We start from the raw sequence: 16,589 nt of genomic DNA, 5'->3' as shown, positions 1-16,589 counted from the left end.
AATATTACCTTTATGCTGCGGTTTTGTCACTTTTACTAGAGCATTGGGGAACATTTTTGGGAGGGGACACAACAGCTTAAGGGTGTGATGTCGTTCCTTTACGGGATTGATAAAACAACCAATAACGTTAGATATCTTAGGTGTGAAAAGACCGTTGCATCCGTGTGAACGTCGGGGTATAGATTTTCCCAGAGGAACTTCTAAAGGGTCCCGAACAATATAAACAGTGTTACAGGCCTTCAACATGTGTGGGCAAAAGGCTTTGATATTGATGTAGAAGTAGAAAAATTAGAGGCCATTTCATGGTGCATTTAAAGCCAATTTACACAAATATTGGTGGTGAGCATATCCCTCTCATCTCTTCCCATTTCTTTTTCTCGTGGTTTTTCTAGTTGCCCGCAGGCAGCGATTTAAATGGTGTTTCTACAGGAGCGTACAGTTCATCTCTTATTTGGATTTGATGCGTACGTGTTGGCAACAGAATATATGGCCGTCTCATACAAGAATCTGTCTTTAGCTCTCAAAAACATATTTTTGTCATTGTGAATTATTGCACAAATTTTTTTTTTATTTTTTTTTATCTCTGCACACAATCGAATTCTGGCAAACTGCAAGAAGGGATTTAAATGAATGCCTCCAATAGACCACTGCCTGTAAGAGAAAACTACAAACTACTTCTATACAAAGCACAAAGCAGATTTTAATGCTGCATTTCAAGAGAGGAGATGCCTGTTGCAGGAAAAAAAAAAAAGAGAAAAGTAGTGTGAGGCATTTGGAAGAACTCAAGCAAAAAGAGGCTTAAAAAAGGAGGCAGCTCACACCAGTTACACCAAAGAGGAGATTGTCAAACTCTCCTTCAATTTCTTTGAGTGTATATTTTGAAGATGTGCAAATGCAGGCACAACACTTGTGGATTGCTTTTATCTGGTTCGCCTGTGCACACAGACATGTCTAGTTTTTAAAAATCAGAGGCTACACAAAGCTCTAGCACTGAGCCCTTTTCTCATTCACAACACCTGTAACCTCGTCCTCCGACAGAGCACAACATTTTTCAAACAACTTTCACGGCAAACATCCTCATCTGTCATCAGCGGAACCATTTCTGCGAGGCTGGGATGAAATTACAATGCTATTGCTGAAAATTGCAATGATGGTTTTATGATTGAAATGCATTTTTCTAACTTTTATTTCTTTACAATCACCAACATTACTCTCCGGGAGCTTCAGCATCTCAGCCAATAAACATAAAGATCAGCATTAAGGGTGCTTAAGAGTCCATACAACTGGCAAATATATTGCTAAAATATGCAGAGTGTGAATGCCAGTCACTGGAAATGGAGTATTTCACCAAATATTGCCTCCAAGCTGTTATTTGCATTATTCTGTAAACTGACTTTGTGATGCTGATTGCAATTTGATATATTGTGCAGCTCTTATATCCAGATGACTATTTCTCAGCAACATAGAAAGGGGTTATGGATAAGGTTTTTTATTTAATTTACTTGGGGCAAGTAGACTTTTTTTTGTTTTTAAATCAACCAAATATTAAGTTAGGTCATGTTTTCAACTACCTTTATCCCAGAAATCAAGTGATTTGATGAATGAGTAGATGCTTTTGTCTGAAGTTCAGCATTTACACTCTTTATAGTAAACAAGTATGTAAGTTTTAGTATTTGTTTTAAAAAAAAGTATATATTCTCTGTTATCGATTTCAATTGCAAAATATTCTACAAGAAGGAACGGGATGATATCTGCTGAATAAAGCGATTATGACAAATCAAGTATGTCATAAAGTCTCACTACTGAGGCTGAACAGAACAGAATAGTGATCGTCCTGGGATTCCTTCTTTCTCTGCTTGATTCAAAACTAGAATAGGCTGCACATATTTTTAGTTTTTCATACATTTGTAGTACTTAGAGGCAACAAAACCCATCTGTATTCCTGGAGAGAACTGAAATCAGCATCAGTGTCAAGGCAAAATGTTCATTTAGAACTTAAACATTTGATCTTGGCATCACTTGAGAGTTTGTGTATTGCTCTTTAGGAGAGAAATTTAGAGTGCAACTCTTCTGAAAAGTTCCTACACTTCTAACATTGCTTCTAACCCTACATTTTTATAAGCACATGTTGAGAAAAACACATAAAGCTGCAGTTAAGAGAAGGGATGCTAATATCAGCCAGTTTGCTGCTTCTGTTTGCGCTCCTATCATTTTATTAGTAATTACGCTACTGACTGTATTATCCCCTCTAAACTAGCAACAGCTTTTTCATTTCTGCACATTTCTGTATGTAGAATTTGTAATAAGGCACAAATACCCAGAATATAATTTTTTAAATTTTAAAATCCTTGTTTTCCACATGGCTTTTTATTTTACTTGCATTTGTTATATTGCTTACAGATTTGGTCTAAAGTAGCATTGGACTTAATAGAAAGTGGTATTTGCAAAAAAATGCATAATCTAGCTTAATCAAGTTTTTAAATCAAGTTTTCAAAGGCTGCAATGCTAATTAAGGAGATAAACAACCCTAGAATCACAGGTTTTCACCCAACACAGTTGATTTAGCATCCTTTTAAAGTTGTTATATGGATGTTTCAAATTAAATAGTTTTATTTTGACACGTCTGTAGACATTTTTGTTTGAGCACATATAGCAGTACTTTTAAAGGCATGCGGGAATAACTATTGTTGGTTTATTGTCTAATTCTCTTGACACACGAGCCGAACGGACCGAGCTGGCCAACAACACACAGGAAGCTTGCTATTGACTGCAGCTATGTCCAGGAGTGGAGTTGTGCAGGTCTGCCAAACTGAATTAATGCCATGCTACCCAACAACGCGTCGACGTAAACGGGGATTGTACAGACAGAACGAAACCATAACAGTACCGTAAACCAGCCAGCCCACCAGTCTACCTAACTCACCTGTTATTAAATCTGAAACTGTTCCCCTTGGTTGATACGGAGGAGTTAGTGAGCTATACCAGAGGGTCTAATAGTGAGTGCGAATCGTCAAAACAGTTTTTATTTTATTATTTAGAAAGCGTGTTCGGGCCTTACCTTGTCCATCAGACGCTGATAGGGCAGGTGAATTTAGTTTCGGTCGCTTGGAGCTGGGAGGTCCAACATCCAGCAGGTTTTCAGCCATAGTTGTCTTCAGAATCTGTCGGGCTTCTTTATTTTTGCACTAACTTATGACAGGGAAGTTTTTTTTTTTTTCTATCAGCCGGAGCCTTCCCAGTTAGCACATTAGCAAGTTGGCAGCTTAGTTAGCTAACTGGCTAATTGCCTGCTACCAGCTCTGGTAACTGTTAGCTACTCCTCGCTGTTAAGAGTCAACGTCTTTCAAAAGAGATGCAATAGCGCCCCGCTCCGCCACCGCCATTCACCCCATGATAATCCAACACCCAACACCCACATTATTACCATTAAATAACCCAAAATAAAAGAGTCCCCATGTAAAAATCGAGCTTCAGCGAGTCAATCCAGATAAATCATGTAGATTGCTGCATACCGGGCAAAAAGTCGTAATTTCTAAATGTTTAAAGTACCCATTTTGCGTGACGTCAAATTTCTTCATGCAAAAATCGCGCGAAGCTCCGCAAAAATGCACATTTGCACGAAAATGCAATTTTTTGAAAAATCCTCCCCGAAAGCCGCGACCTGGTCCTCCGCTTGCCGACGGTAAACAATGCTGCTCCCGAACGGGCGACAGGGGGCTCGAATCGCCGCACTCTGAAGGGGAAATCAGATATACGGAGCAATTCTGCCCGACGACCACCGTTCCGATTCCAGTTTTTTTGCACAAAACGTTCCGGGAGCGACGTTAAGGTTTCGTTTTCGACAGAAGGACGCTGTCATAGCCAGGTAATGGGGCTGTATTTCTACGCGAAACCCAGTGTTGGATCGAAATCCCAATTCCGAGCCACGACAAGATGGCGGCTGTTGATTCCTTCGATACAAAAAAGTTTTTTTTTTTCTTTTCCAGATCGACTGTGGAGGGGGAGGGGCCGCACAATCACGCCCTGCGTAAAAACATTGCCGCTGGGCGCCGCTAGGGGCGCTCAAGCACTATGCATTATAAAGCAGTTCATTGCTCGTTAATTTTTTTTTCTACTGCTGTAAATTTAAATAAAGTGAATGACATTTTTGTCAAAAACCACGGGAAAAATGTTTATTTTGAAATATTGAACATACAAACCTGTATGGCTCTCTGATGAACAGAATTAATATTTTAGAACCTCACGCCTGTGAAATAAAATAAACATATTTACTACAATCTGCCTTTGTTGTTTTTTTCCTTTTCTATATGTACTGTTCTTTTGATCCTTCATGTTATTTTTTCTAATGTTCTCATAATTATACTTTTGTATGTACTTGTGCTTTTTTCAGATTTCACCTTGTGAAAATATTTTATTGAAAGGATTGTATATTATTTTTCTCATGTTAATTTTCTAAAACCTAGAGTAATAGGCAATTATCTAATTTATTAATTAATTATATATATATATAGATAAATCAGGCAAAGAACTTCTCACCAAGAATTCTGTGATTACATCAATAAGTTCTTTTCTTTTCTATTTACATTGTCATGAACAAAATGTAAAATACTTTGATACTTTTTATAATGAACATTGCTTATGAACTAGACATAACATCTGTACAACTTTAACTATCCAGTAACATATCTTCCATCCCCAATTATGTTTTACCATTACTGTCTTGTAGCTCACTGAGAGGCACAAATATATAAAAAAAAAACAACTAGATCAATTATTTTGTCTATTTATCCGTACCATTCATTCAGCAGCAAAATACCTTGGTTTTAATACTTAAACAATATGGCATAATTCAATTTGTTTTCTAAATGTTAGTTTGGGTATGCTAGTGCTTCTGGGGCACGATAAAGGGAAACAAAATATTATCTTTCCATTCTATATACTAAAGATCCATTGTAAGTTTTTTCAGTATTATGTTAGGATGCTGCGGATGTTTTTGATTCCCTTAAGCCCATAGGCCAACAAACAACGAGTGTTAGAAGGAGTCTGTTATATTAACAAGGCATCTTAAAACAATGCAGGAACACATGACAGCAGCAGGTTTTGATTAGATATCAGTGTGCATATTGTTGATCTTGAGTTCTGCATTTTGAGCTGCAGTATTCCACTTCAACATTTATTTCTTACATACTGGAAAAAAGAAGAACTGGATTACACCATGACTCCCGCTTAAGCCAATACACACATTGAACAGTTTGCTAATAAACATCCCTTCCTTTTTTCTGACACATGCACATGTAAAAAAAACAAAAAAAAATTCAAATTAAATGTAACGAATTAAATGCGTAGATGTACAAACAATGAGTGCTTTTCAGGACCATGTGTTGATAAAAGATGCATAAGATAATGCACTCAAATAATACATTGTGAGTCTCTTATGAAAATATTGCAAATGCATTCAAAATCAATCAACGCTATTCTGGAACATGCCAGAATGTTTGTGGGAGCTGCTTTAATGTGATCATCTAAACGAACAATGAAGTTATGCTGTTTCACTGGTGCTTCCTTTAGTTTTCTTACACAACGAAATCGTATTTCTGATGCATGCTGAGGGTTTTCCAACACACAGTGATGAAATGAAATGAAAAATAAAAGGATATTGAAAAGATTTCATCAGACTTAACCCACATTTGAAGCTCAGTGGAGGCAGTGTCATGATATGGGATTAGCTCTTTACCTTTGAGTATTGATCGCTGTAATCATAGAAGTAAGTCTGTGACTGGATCGTCTGACTCCCTTTGAACAAACTCTTCATTCTTAGTGCAGAAATAATTACAGTGTGAGTATAGTGAAGAATCAAATGAACTCGCATGCAGTCGAGACAAACGCCTCTCTCTGGTACAGCATCACAAATCACAGACTCGGTAGTTTTCAATGTAATGTTTTATTTGTGGCTGTATACAGATGTGTGCTACTGGAAAGGTGGTGCACTTGTCAACTTGTGAAATCTCTTCTTTTTTTTTTTCTTTGTATGCTGTGCTGCCATGGCCTAAAACTCACACAGGATTACTTAGCAACATAAGGCATTGAGGTCGTCAAGAAAATGCGTGCGTACGTGTGTGAAACCTTCCTTCACAAAAGACCTGGTATTTCGTCCAACCTTTTTTTTTTTGTGCTGTGGCTCATCGAAAGCGAGCAATCTGGGAACATGGATCACAGGTGTACAAAAAAGAAATAAAACATTGAGAGCTTATGACTGAAGTCTAACATAAATATTTTTGTCTCTAGCTACTGTGACACCTGCTGAAGATGCTTCTTTGGATTCTCATGGTATTAATGCAACTAGGGTTAAATCATTTGACACTATAACCACACTTCACACACACAACAATTTCAGAAAAAAAGGACTCCAACTAAAAAAAAAAGAAAAGAAAAAGGCACTGATTGTGTATGTGGGGATGCCCAGTGGCAGAGGTAACCAGACGTTTTTCTATGCTACAGATGAGGCAGATGGATACGGTGGCGCGCGAAAGTATTCACAGCCTTTGAACTTTTTAAATTTTGTCACATTACAACCACACGCTTTGATGTACTTTATCTGGACGTTATGCAACGTAGTACATAACTGTGAAGTGATCAGAAAATGATACGTGGTCTTATTTTCTTTTGTTTTTAGATAAGTCTTTAAAGTTGCAGTGTGTAACTTTTAAAAACAATATGTCTTACACATATTTATTAAAACTGTCACTATGATTTGACGGTAATATGTGGAAAAAAAAATAAAAAATCAAACTCCACTGTCTCCTGCTTGTGGTCCAACTGTCATCTGCAGAAACAACCAATCAGAGCCAGGGGGAGGGTCTCAGCACTGTCAATCATCCTTGTGTATACCCAGTTCAAACCCTCCCCCTTGCTCTCTGTTACATTCCTCCACACAGAAGCCTGTTGTGAATGCTCAAGCTAGTTAGCACAGCCACCAGTAACGGCCAATTAACTATTTTCCTGCAACGGTGCTAAATGTGCTAAATGTACTGAATGTACGCACATTTAGCAGCGTGTACATGAGCATGAATGACTACACTACATGGTCGCAATTTTAACAAATATGGTAAATGGGTAAAAACCCCTCCAAAAAAACCATACTGTTCAAAAAAGTTACATACTGCACCTCACTCTTGCATTCAGACATTACCCAATAATAAAATAAGAGTCTATCTGAGTGCAATTTAATCTCAGTAGAAATCCAGCTGTTAGAGAACTTTAGCGAAGAAACAGCCACACAATGACCAAGAAAAACAGCAGACAGGTTGAGGGAAAATGTTGAGGAGAAGTTAAAAGCAGCGTTAAGCAAAACACCTAAGACCGGGGCAACGGTTCATCTTCCAGCTGGACAATAACCCAAAAACTAATAACCACAGCTACAATGGAATGGCTTAGATCAGAGCACATTCATGTGCTAAGATGGCCCAGTCAAAGTCCAGACCTGAATCCAATAAAGAATCTGTGCAAAGACTTGAAAATTGTTCCCAAACAGTCCCCGATAAAGTACACTCAAGTCTGTGGTTGTAATGAGACACAATGTGAAAACGTCTAGGCGATATAAATACTCCTGACAGGTACTGAGAATAGAGACGATTTTCCCTTTTACATTTTTTCTGAAATGACAACACATCCTCTTCCCCCCTCCCAGTCCGGCTCTAACAGCGAAATGTAAATAATGTAATTCCTGTACAAACAAGGAGGCGGCAGCAGCAGCAGCAAAGAAATGAAACACTGAAGATTGGCTAATCTCGAGGATTTCCTTTTGCATCTTTCCTCTTATTTACTTTAGGTAAAAGTTAGATGTCTCACAGTACATACACACACACACACACACCCGCACGCACACACACACACACCCACACACACTACAAGAGAGAGACATGTGCTTTGAGGAGAAGAGATCGAACATGAGCGGGAAGTGAAAGGGCAAAAGAGCAAACTGTGGCAGTGATTCAATGCGAAACCCCGTCGGATTTCAACGGCGAGGAATCTGTCAACTCAAACTTGCAGCGAACGTTGTGGCAGCTTGATTTTCTTAAAACATACAATCATAATCAAATCATCCTCATGAAAAATGTATCATGTAAAAAAACAAAACAAAAAAAGGTGTACTAAAATACTGAAATAGAAAAAAAAAACAGCCACAACTTTAGGCACCACAAAACAATCAACTAGCTATTGTTGCACTTCACTTACAGACCACTTCATTAAAGTGGCACAATATTGATACAGTAGAGGGCTCCTTCCCCAGGGAAGAAGCTCTGAAATGTCACAACGCTTCAACAGCAAGCTGTAGGGCTAAACTCAAATTCAGCTAACTAAACAGAATAGAAGTATCCTTTGTTGTCCCACAGTAGGGAAATTATATTAATTTTATTTCAGGTTTTTTTTTTTTGTTCCTTTGTTTCAAGCAGTAAAGGTGACCAACGGAGCATCGCACAGTTTGACTCGGAGGTTTAACACACAGTGAACAGTAGATGAGCTGTGCTCTGACACAGAACAGGCGAATGGGGACTGTGATTGTTCCTCACGTTCCCAATTAAAGGTACACAACATAAAGGTACACAACACCCCACAGTTGATTTGATTTCTAAACTCCCACCTCACTTGTAGACAAGCTTCCAGGAGAAGCAAACTAAAAACCTTTGTTTTTGAATTTGCTCCTTCGCGTTCTCAATCCGGGGAGGAGAGGGAAGCGAGTATATTGCATCCTCGAAAAGCAGATCATGGTTTCACCGGACAGTACGCTTCAGAAGTCCTCGAGCTTTTACACATGTTGTCATGTTGCAAGCAGAAACCGCAATGTGCTGAAGCGAAGCGTGGGATTTCATGCGACAGACCAGCGCAAATTGGTGGAGAATTAACAGGTGTGTGCATCCATTCGTCTCGATGAGATGAGGATAGGCCAGCAGCTAACAATTATTTTGGTAATTGATTATTCTATTGACGATCCTGATGTTTAATCAGACAGAGGAAATGGGCAAATTCTGCAGAGGTTTTATTGAACTATTTACGCTTACTTCAAACAATATTGGAAATACATTAAAAACACAGATAAATAATTTAATTCCTTTTTTTAAAAATACAAAAATAGACATTTTATTGCCTTAAATGCAACAACATAGCATTCTGTTAGTGATTGATCATTTGTAGCAAAGCTAAAAAAAAAAAATACTTCTAACATCAACATGTGAAAAAGCTCAGCCTGACTTAATCAATAAATTGTAGGGCTAATCTGTTGATTATTTTTTCGGATTAGCCAATCAATAATTGGATAGAAAAAGGTACTTAATAGGAGATTTTATTTACTATTTATTTATTTATTTATTGTTTTTTACTAGATTTGAGTAAAATGAAGCTAACGCTGTGTCACTTGATAAGTTCTGGGTAGAATATATTTACTGATAAAAAACGTTTGTTTTTTTAAATCATAAATGCAAAATGTATGCATCTTTTGTAAAGTTTTGGCTTAATTACTCCTTTGACTATGTTGTTGTTTTCTTTTTCTTTTTTTTTGAGTCTCTATTCTCCATTTAACGATTAATCGCTTACTAACTTATTTTTAAAAAACACGAATAATTCACATTTTCACCAAGGATACTCAAATCTGAACTTTTTGGTCTACATTCAAAATGCCTCGTGACTGAAAATAAAAAAAAATAAAAAGATCACTACACATCAACCTGGATATATAATCAACATGGTGAAACATAGTGGCAGCGGCATCATGCTGTGGGAATGTTTTTCTTCAGGATGGAGCAAGCAGCTCCAAATCTTGTACGAAAAACCTGTTAGGAGTTTACAAAGATTGAAGGTTCACCTTTCAGCATGACACCGAGCCAGAGCTACAAAGGAACTGTTTGGGCCAAAGCGTGGTCATATCACAATGACCTAAATAAAGTGAAAATTGGACTTGGAATCAGTGCAAGAGTTTAGAATTGTCTTTTTTTACTAAAGCTCTCAGTGTGACTGAGCTGATGTCGTTTTTGCAAAGAAGAATATGCAAGTCTCTAGATGTATAAAGGAAGTAGAGACTTGCAACAAAATCCTGGTTCTACGAGAGGATTGACTTGGGAGGGCTGACAACAAATGACCGCCACACTTTTCAGATTTCATTCACTCATTCTCATCGATATTTGTACTGGTTTTACACTACTTTGTATTGATCTATTGCATAAAATCCCAATAACATACATTGAGGAAACTGGAAAATGACAAGATGCAAAAAAGCTCAAGATGCTTGAATACTTTTGCAAGGCACTGTAGGTGTTTAAAGTGCCTTCCTGTTCTCTGATGGTGTCCCTGCTTCAGAAACACATCTTGTTCAGACCTATTTTCCCTTATGTGTCTAAGCTTTTGTGCTTTTACTGTAAGATCTTTCCCCAGAGTCTCTAAGAAGCAATCAAGCTGTAAAAACGGCTAAATACAAGTGGTAAAAATAAAACAAAAACACTGTGCAAGAACTGTGCTTAAAATGTTCATCAAGTTGCTACACAAGCTAAAATAAAAATAAAAATCATCAAAGCAGCCTGCTTTTGCAGCATATCCTCTTATAAGTGAATCTCTGGGCATAAATGAATACTGTATTTAGGCCCTTATGTCAAAGCAGTATGTGTAATATTAACACTGCTTTGTGTAATTCCCTCAATTTTCCCCTAATTTCCCACTAAGCCCATAACACGGCGTTGGCACTTACATAAAAACTAAAATGATTTTCCCTTAGCGATTGATATGGCACAACGGTAATGATTTATAAAAAAAAAACAAACAAACAAAAAAAAACAATACTTGCATTAAAAAAATAAAGGATGAAATAAGAAACTACAGCATGATCTGTAGTCTAGGTTGTTCAATTCTTGTTCACTTTTCATATTTGTTCGTTCACTGTTCTAGTCCTGAAGGCACTTAATAAAAATATTAAGAAAAGACATAACACCTTAAAAACGTTCCTTTTTCCTCCTTCTTCATGCTTTTCATCGTGATAAGTCGCTGTGCTCAGCACAGCTCGAAAATCCACCGTTATAGCGCTCGGGCAACGCTCCCATAGAAGATATTCGGCGGACCCCCCGGCCCCGTTTTCAAGCCGCGGTGTGCGTTGAAACGATCCGCTGCTTCCTCCGTGCCAAAGAGGGAAAGGAAGAGACGTCCTTGCTGGCATCTGTAATCGGTCCTAAAGAGGTGGAAGCGGCGGAGAAGGAGACGGAGGAATAGCGGGATCTACGATCAGAGACGAGCGTAAAACTCCTCGTTGAGTTTTGACAGCTCGTTCGCCTCTTCCTCCTCCTGAAGCGTGAGAAGAGCGGGATCTGTCTGTGTAGCAGGGACTGTCTCAGAACTTGCAAGGCTGCTAAAGTCTCTGTCGGGGGACTCCTCAGGGATGTGTGCTAAGTCCCTGTAACCTTCATCCCTCTCTTCTACGCTCGTCGCTGGGTTGGGCTCGGAGTTTGCGCCTGCAGCCCTTACAGCGCTTTGGGGCGGAGGGGACTGATTGGGAAGAGAGAAGGAAGTCTTACAAGAAGTTAATATCGTCGGTCCAACTCCAGCTGCCGGCTCCCTTTGCTCCTGGCAGAAGCTCTCCCCGCTTTTCGGGTAGAGAAAAGTCCTCATTTGGCCTTTGCCCTTGACATTGACCGTCCCCCTGTAGTCGAACTCCAAGCCCATGGCGCTGAGGACGGCGTGGCTCTCCTCGCTCACCTGCACCCGACACTCCACGCCGGTCGAGTCCATCCGGCTGGCGATGTTGACCGTGTCCCCCCAGATGTCATAAAGCAGCTTGGTCGTGCCGATCACTCCAGCCGTCAGCGGCCCGTGGTTGAACCCGATGCGCAGCTTGAAACCGAAGCCCAGCATATTCTTGTTGAAGTCGTCCAGGACGCCCATCATCTCCAGGGCAAAGTCGAAAAGCGCCCTCAGGTGCGCGTGGGGAGACTCGTCTTCGTCGTCCCCCGTCTGCTGGACGTTGAGCCCCGACGCTGCCATGTAGGTGGAGCCGATGGTCTTGATTTTCTCCACGCTCCTGAACTCGGGCTTGCGGAGGAGCTCGTCAAAGTCTCCGATCAGCTCGTTCAGGACGCGATAGCACTCCTTCCCGCCCTCGTAGCTCTCTTCGTAGAACTCGCTGAAGTTGACGATGCTGGCAAAGATCACCCCTACGCTGTCGTGGTTCTTGGAGTAGCTCTGGGTCTCCTGGGCAAACAAGAAAAAAGGGGAGGGGCAGAACAAATTAAAACAATCTCACTCTTTAAATCATTATAGGACCTCTTCTCATTATCTATAATAATTTAAACAAGCAAGCGAGGCAGACCTTGAGCTGGTCGGCGACATGGATGGGGATGATGTTGCCCAGAAGCCACTCAGCCTGGTCTCGCATCGTCTGAATTTTGGAGCGGTGCTTGTCAGCCTCCACGTTGCCATGGTAATGAAGGCGGTAGCTGACTTCGGACTCACGATTGAGAAACCAGACCAGAAGGAGAAGCAGGAAGAAGGCTAGGATCGCCTCCGTGACCAGGAAGTCAGAGAGTCTTGACGTGTCTGGGCTCAACTCGGACACACCGTCGCTGGAGGTGGAGACGTTCAACCTGTTTGGGGAGGAAACAGGATGAAAATCAGACCGACAAACGTGAAACACCGACGGCACGGTTGGATCAGAAGAGACAGATGTTACCTTGAAGATCCATAACATAACGTACCCCATTTATATTTACTGACCAAAAGATTTCACAACTAAATGTTGACAACAATTGATGAAATACAAAATAAAAATAAAAAATCAATATTAAAGAGGCAAAAACAACAAAGAGAACCTCGATAATATTTATTTCTTCCTCTAAGAGGGATCCACTGCTTTCACTATTTTCAGGGTTTCTGGAAATAGGCTCATTTGTCACATTACAAAATACCTTTCCAAAGTTGGCAGCCTTTAAGCAGGTATTAAACATACTTTTGTATAAATTTTTTTTGTATTAATTCTAATTTTAAATGTCGTTTTCATTGACTAAGTAAAAAAAATCATCATAATTAACAGAATGAAAGGCTTTCAAGCATCCGTCTGTGTGTAAATAATCTATATAACGTGTTTCACTTAAGGATAAAGTTCCTCAAATAAATGGACTATTTTTATAATATTCAGATTCATTGAATTGGGTCTGTATAATGAACTCGACGTGTGATAATAAAACACACTTTTCAGAATTCAAGGCGGAAAAATTGCACAAAGAAAACACAAGTGCTTACAAGCTATGCAACATATCTCATAAAGTCGATGAAAACCATCTTCTTAGGAATCGTTCTTTTACAGATAAAAAAACCAAAATCCTACAATCTTATGAATCTTACGACTATAACTAACCAGCTATAATCTCTCTCAAGTGTGGAATAATGTTGCGATCTAGCAGCAGGTGTAATGAAATGAGCTCCTTTAAAGAAGAACTATGCCAATTTCTTCTCCAGACGGTGCGATTAATTAAATCTCCGATGTGTCTCGAACACAAAAGTTCAAGCCAGTTTGAGCTGGATGAGTTATTTTTCACCACGAGCGGCACTTAGCAGCCATTACTACTGCTGCACGGAGAGCGAGCGAGAGAAAGAGAGAGAGAGAGACAGACAGCACAATAAAGAGCAGATGAAACCAAAAAAAAAGGAGCAAAAGCCAAACAGAGCTGTAGTAATGAGAAATACAGAACGGAGCTGTCGCTCCTGTTGACCCCCTCAAATGTCAGTCTTCGATCAAACCGCTCTGTTTCTATGGAAACACTCACCCATGAACTGGCACGGCGTTATTACTTGAGCTGAAAGGAGATGAGAGTGATGTCAGCGAGGAGAAAGGACTAGTCAGTCACACACATTCGCACCAAGACGTACACACACACACACACACACACACCAAATATATGCTTCGGTTCAGTGTAGCAAAAATTAGATATTCAAACTTATGTGGTTAAATTGGTTGATTTCTGTTTTAGTCGCATCAGAGACTGATAAATTCTTGAAATCTGAACAGCCTGTCTACGTAATGGTTAATGACGGCTACATAACTTGGTGAGCGAGTGAGTGCACGTGCAGGTGAGGTGTAGCCGTACCTGTGAACAGGACTGTACAGCATCAGCAGGAGAGCGAGTCCGGTGATGGTGGCGAAGACGGACCTCATCCAAAAACTCAGCTGACAGAAGTTACAGTACTGAATTATGGCCAAGATGGTGGCACAGCACAGGAACATGGTCACCTGGGGTGGCGGGTAAAATATCAGAGTGCTTACCCTAAGCAACAAAGGCATCAGTAATTATTTCAGTTTTTACTGTCATCTGTAACGCCTTTTGAGTAAATCTAATCAAAAGCGATCAGAAATTCTCAAATGACGTGGAAGTGTCTCTTTGTAAAGAGATTTTGAAATGTTGAACTGACTTTGGCCTCAGGAGGAATGGGACGAAATTCCAGCAAACTGTTATGAGATATCTGAGATGTCTGAGCCAAGTCATAGTGTCTAACTGCAACAATACTAAATAAGGAATCATGCAAATAGCTTAATTTAAGTAATTAAAAAAAACATTTCTTAATATTTTAGTATTGAGAAAAAAGAAATAATTTTGTCAATCCTAACAAAACAAGTTTAGTCTGATTTAGTGTCAGACAGCGAGGAACTTCTGGTTTCAATTATTATAAATATTGTTAAAAATAGAGGGTTTTTTTATATTGTATTGAGTTGTAGGGTAGATGTAGTTTCTCCATGTCCATATATTTACCATTTAAATTTATGATCAGATTTCCTTTTTGTTTCAGTATCAGCTAAAAAGCAGGTCTGCATCTGTTATTTTATTTGTAAAATAAAAAACTCTCTCTATTCTTCAATGCTTTGAAATGTTACAGGAGAGAACCTTAAAGGGATCCCACAAAGCTATCAGTAACTGAGCAACTGAAAGAATCTGCGCATTTTTCACCCGTTAAAATCAAATAAACATTTGAAGAAAATAAAAATCAGTCTGGCATTTAGCCACTGGACTAAAGAAAATGAATTAATTCTAAGGCTCTTTACTTATGTTCACCAGAGGTAGATGAATGACAAGTGTGCTGTAGAAATCATCAACTCTCTTTTTGTTTAATTACCCATTGTTGCTAGGCAACATGCAATGAACGATCATGAAATGAGATCTGACTCCTTCTTCCGTACTTTGGCACCTCTTAAAATGATCAAACATGCACACTGGCTATTAAACAGTCTGTGTTGCAACACTGCTGTCAATTTATACTGAAGCCTGAAAAATACAACTAATCAAAAGAATAACTACTTCTTCTTTATGGCTTGCATTTAATGATGTATTTTCACAAAAAGGCAGTTTTTATTAAAAGTGATTGTGCCTCTATTCTAGAATATACATTTGTGTGTAACTCCAAGATGCTTCAATGCAATTTCCTTACTCAAAATAATAAAAACAGCTGATTTAAAACCAAGATGCTGAAGGGATTTTACTATATCAACACGGAGATTTGTAACAATCAAATATCATGGATAATCACCTTAATTAGATTAAACCTTTCATGCCTAATTTTTTCTATCTATTGGTCCTCCCATTTCATATGCGCTCCTGCAACTTCAATCCTTTATGCTTCTTAAAAATGTCAAAGATATGAAAGATTGGAAAACACGAATTTTATCAAACAATTCTCCAAGAAAACAAAAAAGCAGAAACGTCTTGCAACCACCTGTTGGCTCGTACTTCCATGTCGAAATCTTAGCTGAAAGAAGACTAGACTCTGATGTGAGCAAAAAAAAAACCGTTATCTCTTTTTTAATATTACTTCCAATCCTCTGTTACGCTAAACACAGATTTAGTCTAGTTCTCTTTTATCTTGTTTCTTTATTTAGTTGGTAGATATTTAAGTTCTTTCACTGTAAGAAAGTATTTCTGTGCCTCAATTGACTATAAATGATGTTCTTGCCAACCAAATGGATTTACCTGGAGCGGAAGGCGGACGCTGACATGGGACAAGACGGAGACGGCGGGAAGGGAGACCAACGCCGCACCAATCAGATGACGAGAGACCCAGCCGGACACCAGCAAGGCCAGGGAGCGAGTGCATCTCCTCAACTCCTCCAGGTAGAAGGTCATGCTGCAAGAAGAGAGAGGGAGGCAAATAATCAAGAGAAAAATCTCAAACAGCAAAACTCCAGCATTTATTGGATGTGTAGCCCCCAAAAAGTTGAAGTTGCAAAATAAACTCGGATAAAACACATATTTTTTTCTTCAGATCCCATGTTTGGTTTTAATGAAAGAAAGTGCAGCAGGGTGCTGCCATTACACACCCTGGTGAAATAACCCTGCTGCTCAAGATTAATTGCACATTTTTACCAAAGTATGACTGCAAAGTTTCTTCCCTAATGAGTGCTGGAAAAGCTAGCAGTGTTTTGGGGTGGGTTCAAATCCGAACTTGGTACCAATACGCTAACGGCTAACTGATGGCAGAGACGAAATAAAAAAAAAAAAAAAGTCAACTATTTATCCAGACATTGACAAATTTGTTTGCACTGATGGTAAAACGCCATTAAATGAGGTCAC

The 16,589-nt window shown here is 39.1% G+C and overlaps 2 protein-coding genes across 9 annotated transcripts in view; both read right to left on the bottom strand.

The window, feature by feature from the left end:
* Positions 1-3,980, bottom strand: part of crebbpa (CREB binding lysine acetyltransferase a) — a 38,522-nt gene extending 34,542 nt beyond the window's left edge. For 2 of the 8 annotated variants that reach the window (XM_032562410.1, XM_032562411.1), the window contains exon 1: positions 3,059-3,978. In XM_032562410.1, the coding sequence (XP_032418301.1) occupies positions 3,059-3,146 (88 nt within the window). In that variant the 5' untranslated portion in view covers positions 3,147-3,978. Of the gene's footprint in view, positions 1-3,058 lie in introns of all 8 variants that reach the window. The other 6 variants (XM_032562415.1, XM_032562416.1, XM_032562414.1 and 3 more) reach the window with 5 other exon arrangements.
* Positions 3,981-5,922: 1,942 nt separating this feature from the next.
* Positions 5,923-16,589, bottom strand: part of LOC116719875 (adenylate cyclase 9) — a 45,515-nt gene continuing 34,848 nt past the window's right edge. Inside the window, exons 7-11 of the mRNA XM_032562637.1 lie at positions 15,990-16,143; positions 14,118-14,260; positions 13,797-13,826; positions 12,344-12,617; positions 5,923-12,225 (exon numbers count right to left, since the gene is read on the bottom strand). Coding sequence (XP_032418528.1) covers positions 11,263-12,225; positions 12,344-12,617; positions 13,797-13,826; positions 14,118-14,260; positions 15,990-16,143 — 1,564 coding nt within the window. The 3' untranslated portion in view covers positions 5,923-11,262. The remainder of the gene's footprint in view (positions 12,226-12,343; positions 12,618-13,796; positions 13,827-14,117; positions 14,261-15,989; positions 16,144-16,589) is intronic.

Source organism: Xiphophorus hellerii, chromosome 5 (assembly GCF_003331165.1).
Source record: "Xiphophorus hellerii strain 12219 chromosome 5, Xiphophorus_hellerii-4.1, whole genome shotgun sequence".
Lineage (NCBI taxonomy): Eukaryota > Metazoa > Chordata > Actinopteri > Cyprinodontiformes > Poeciliidae > Xiphophorus > Xiphophorus hellerii.
The sequence above is the reverse complement of the archived record's forward strand: the minus strand, read 5'-3'. Positions and strand labels throughout refer to the sequence as shown.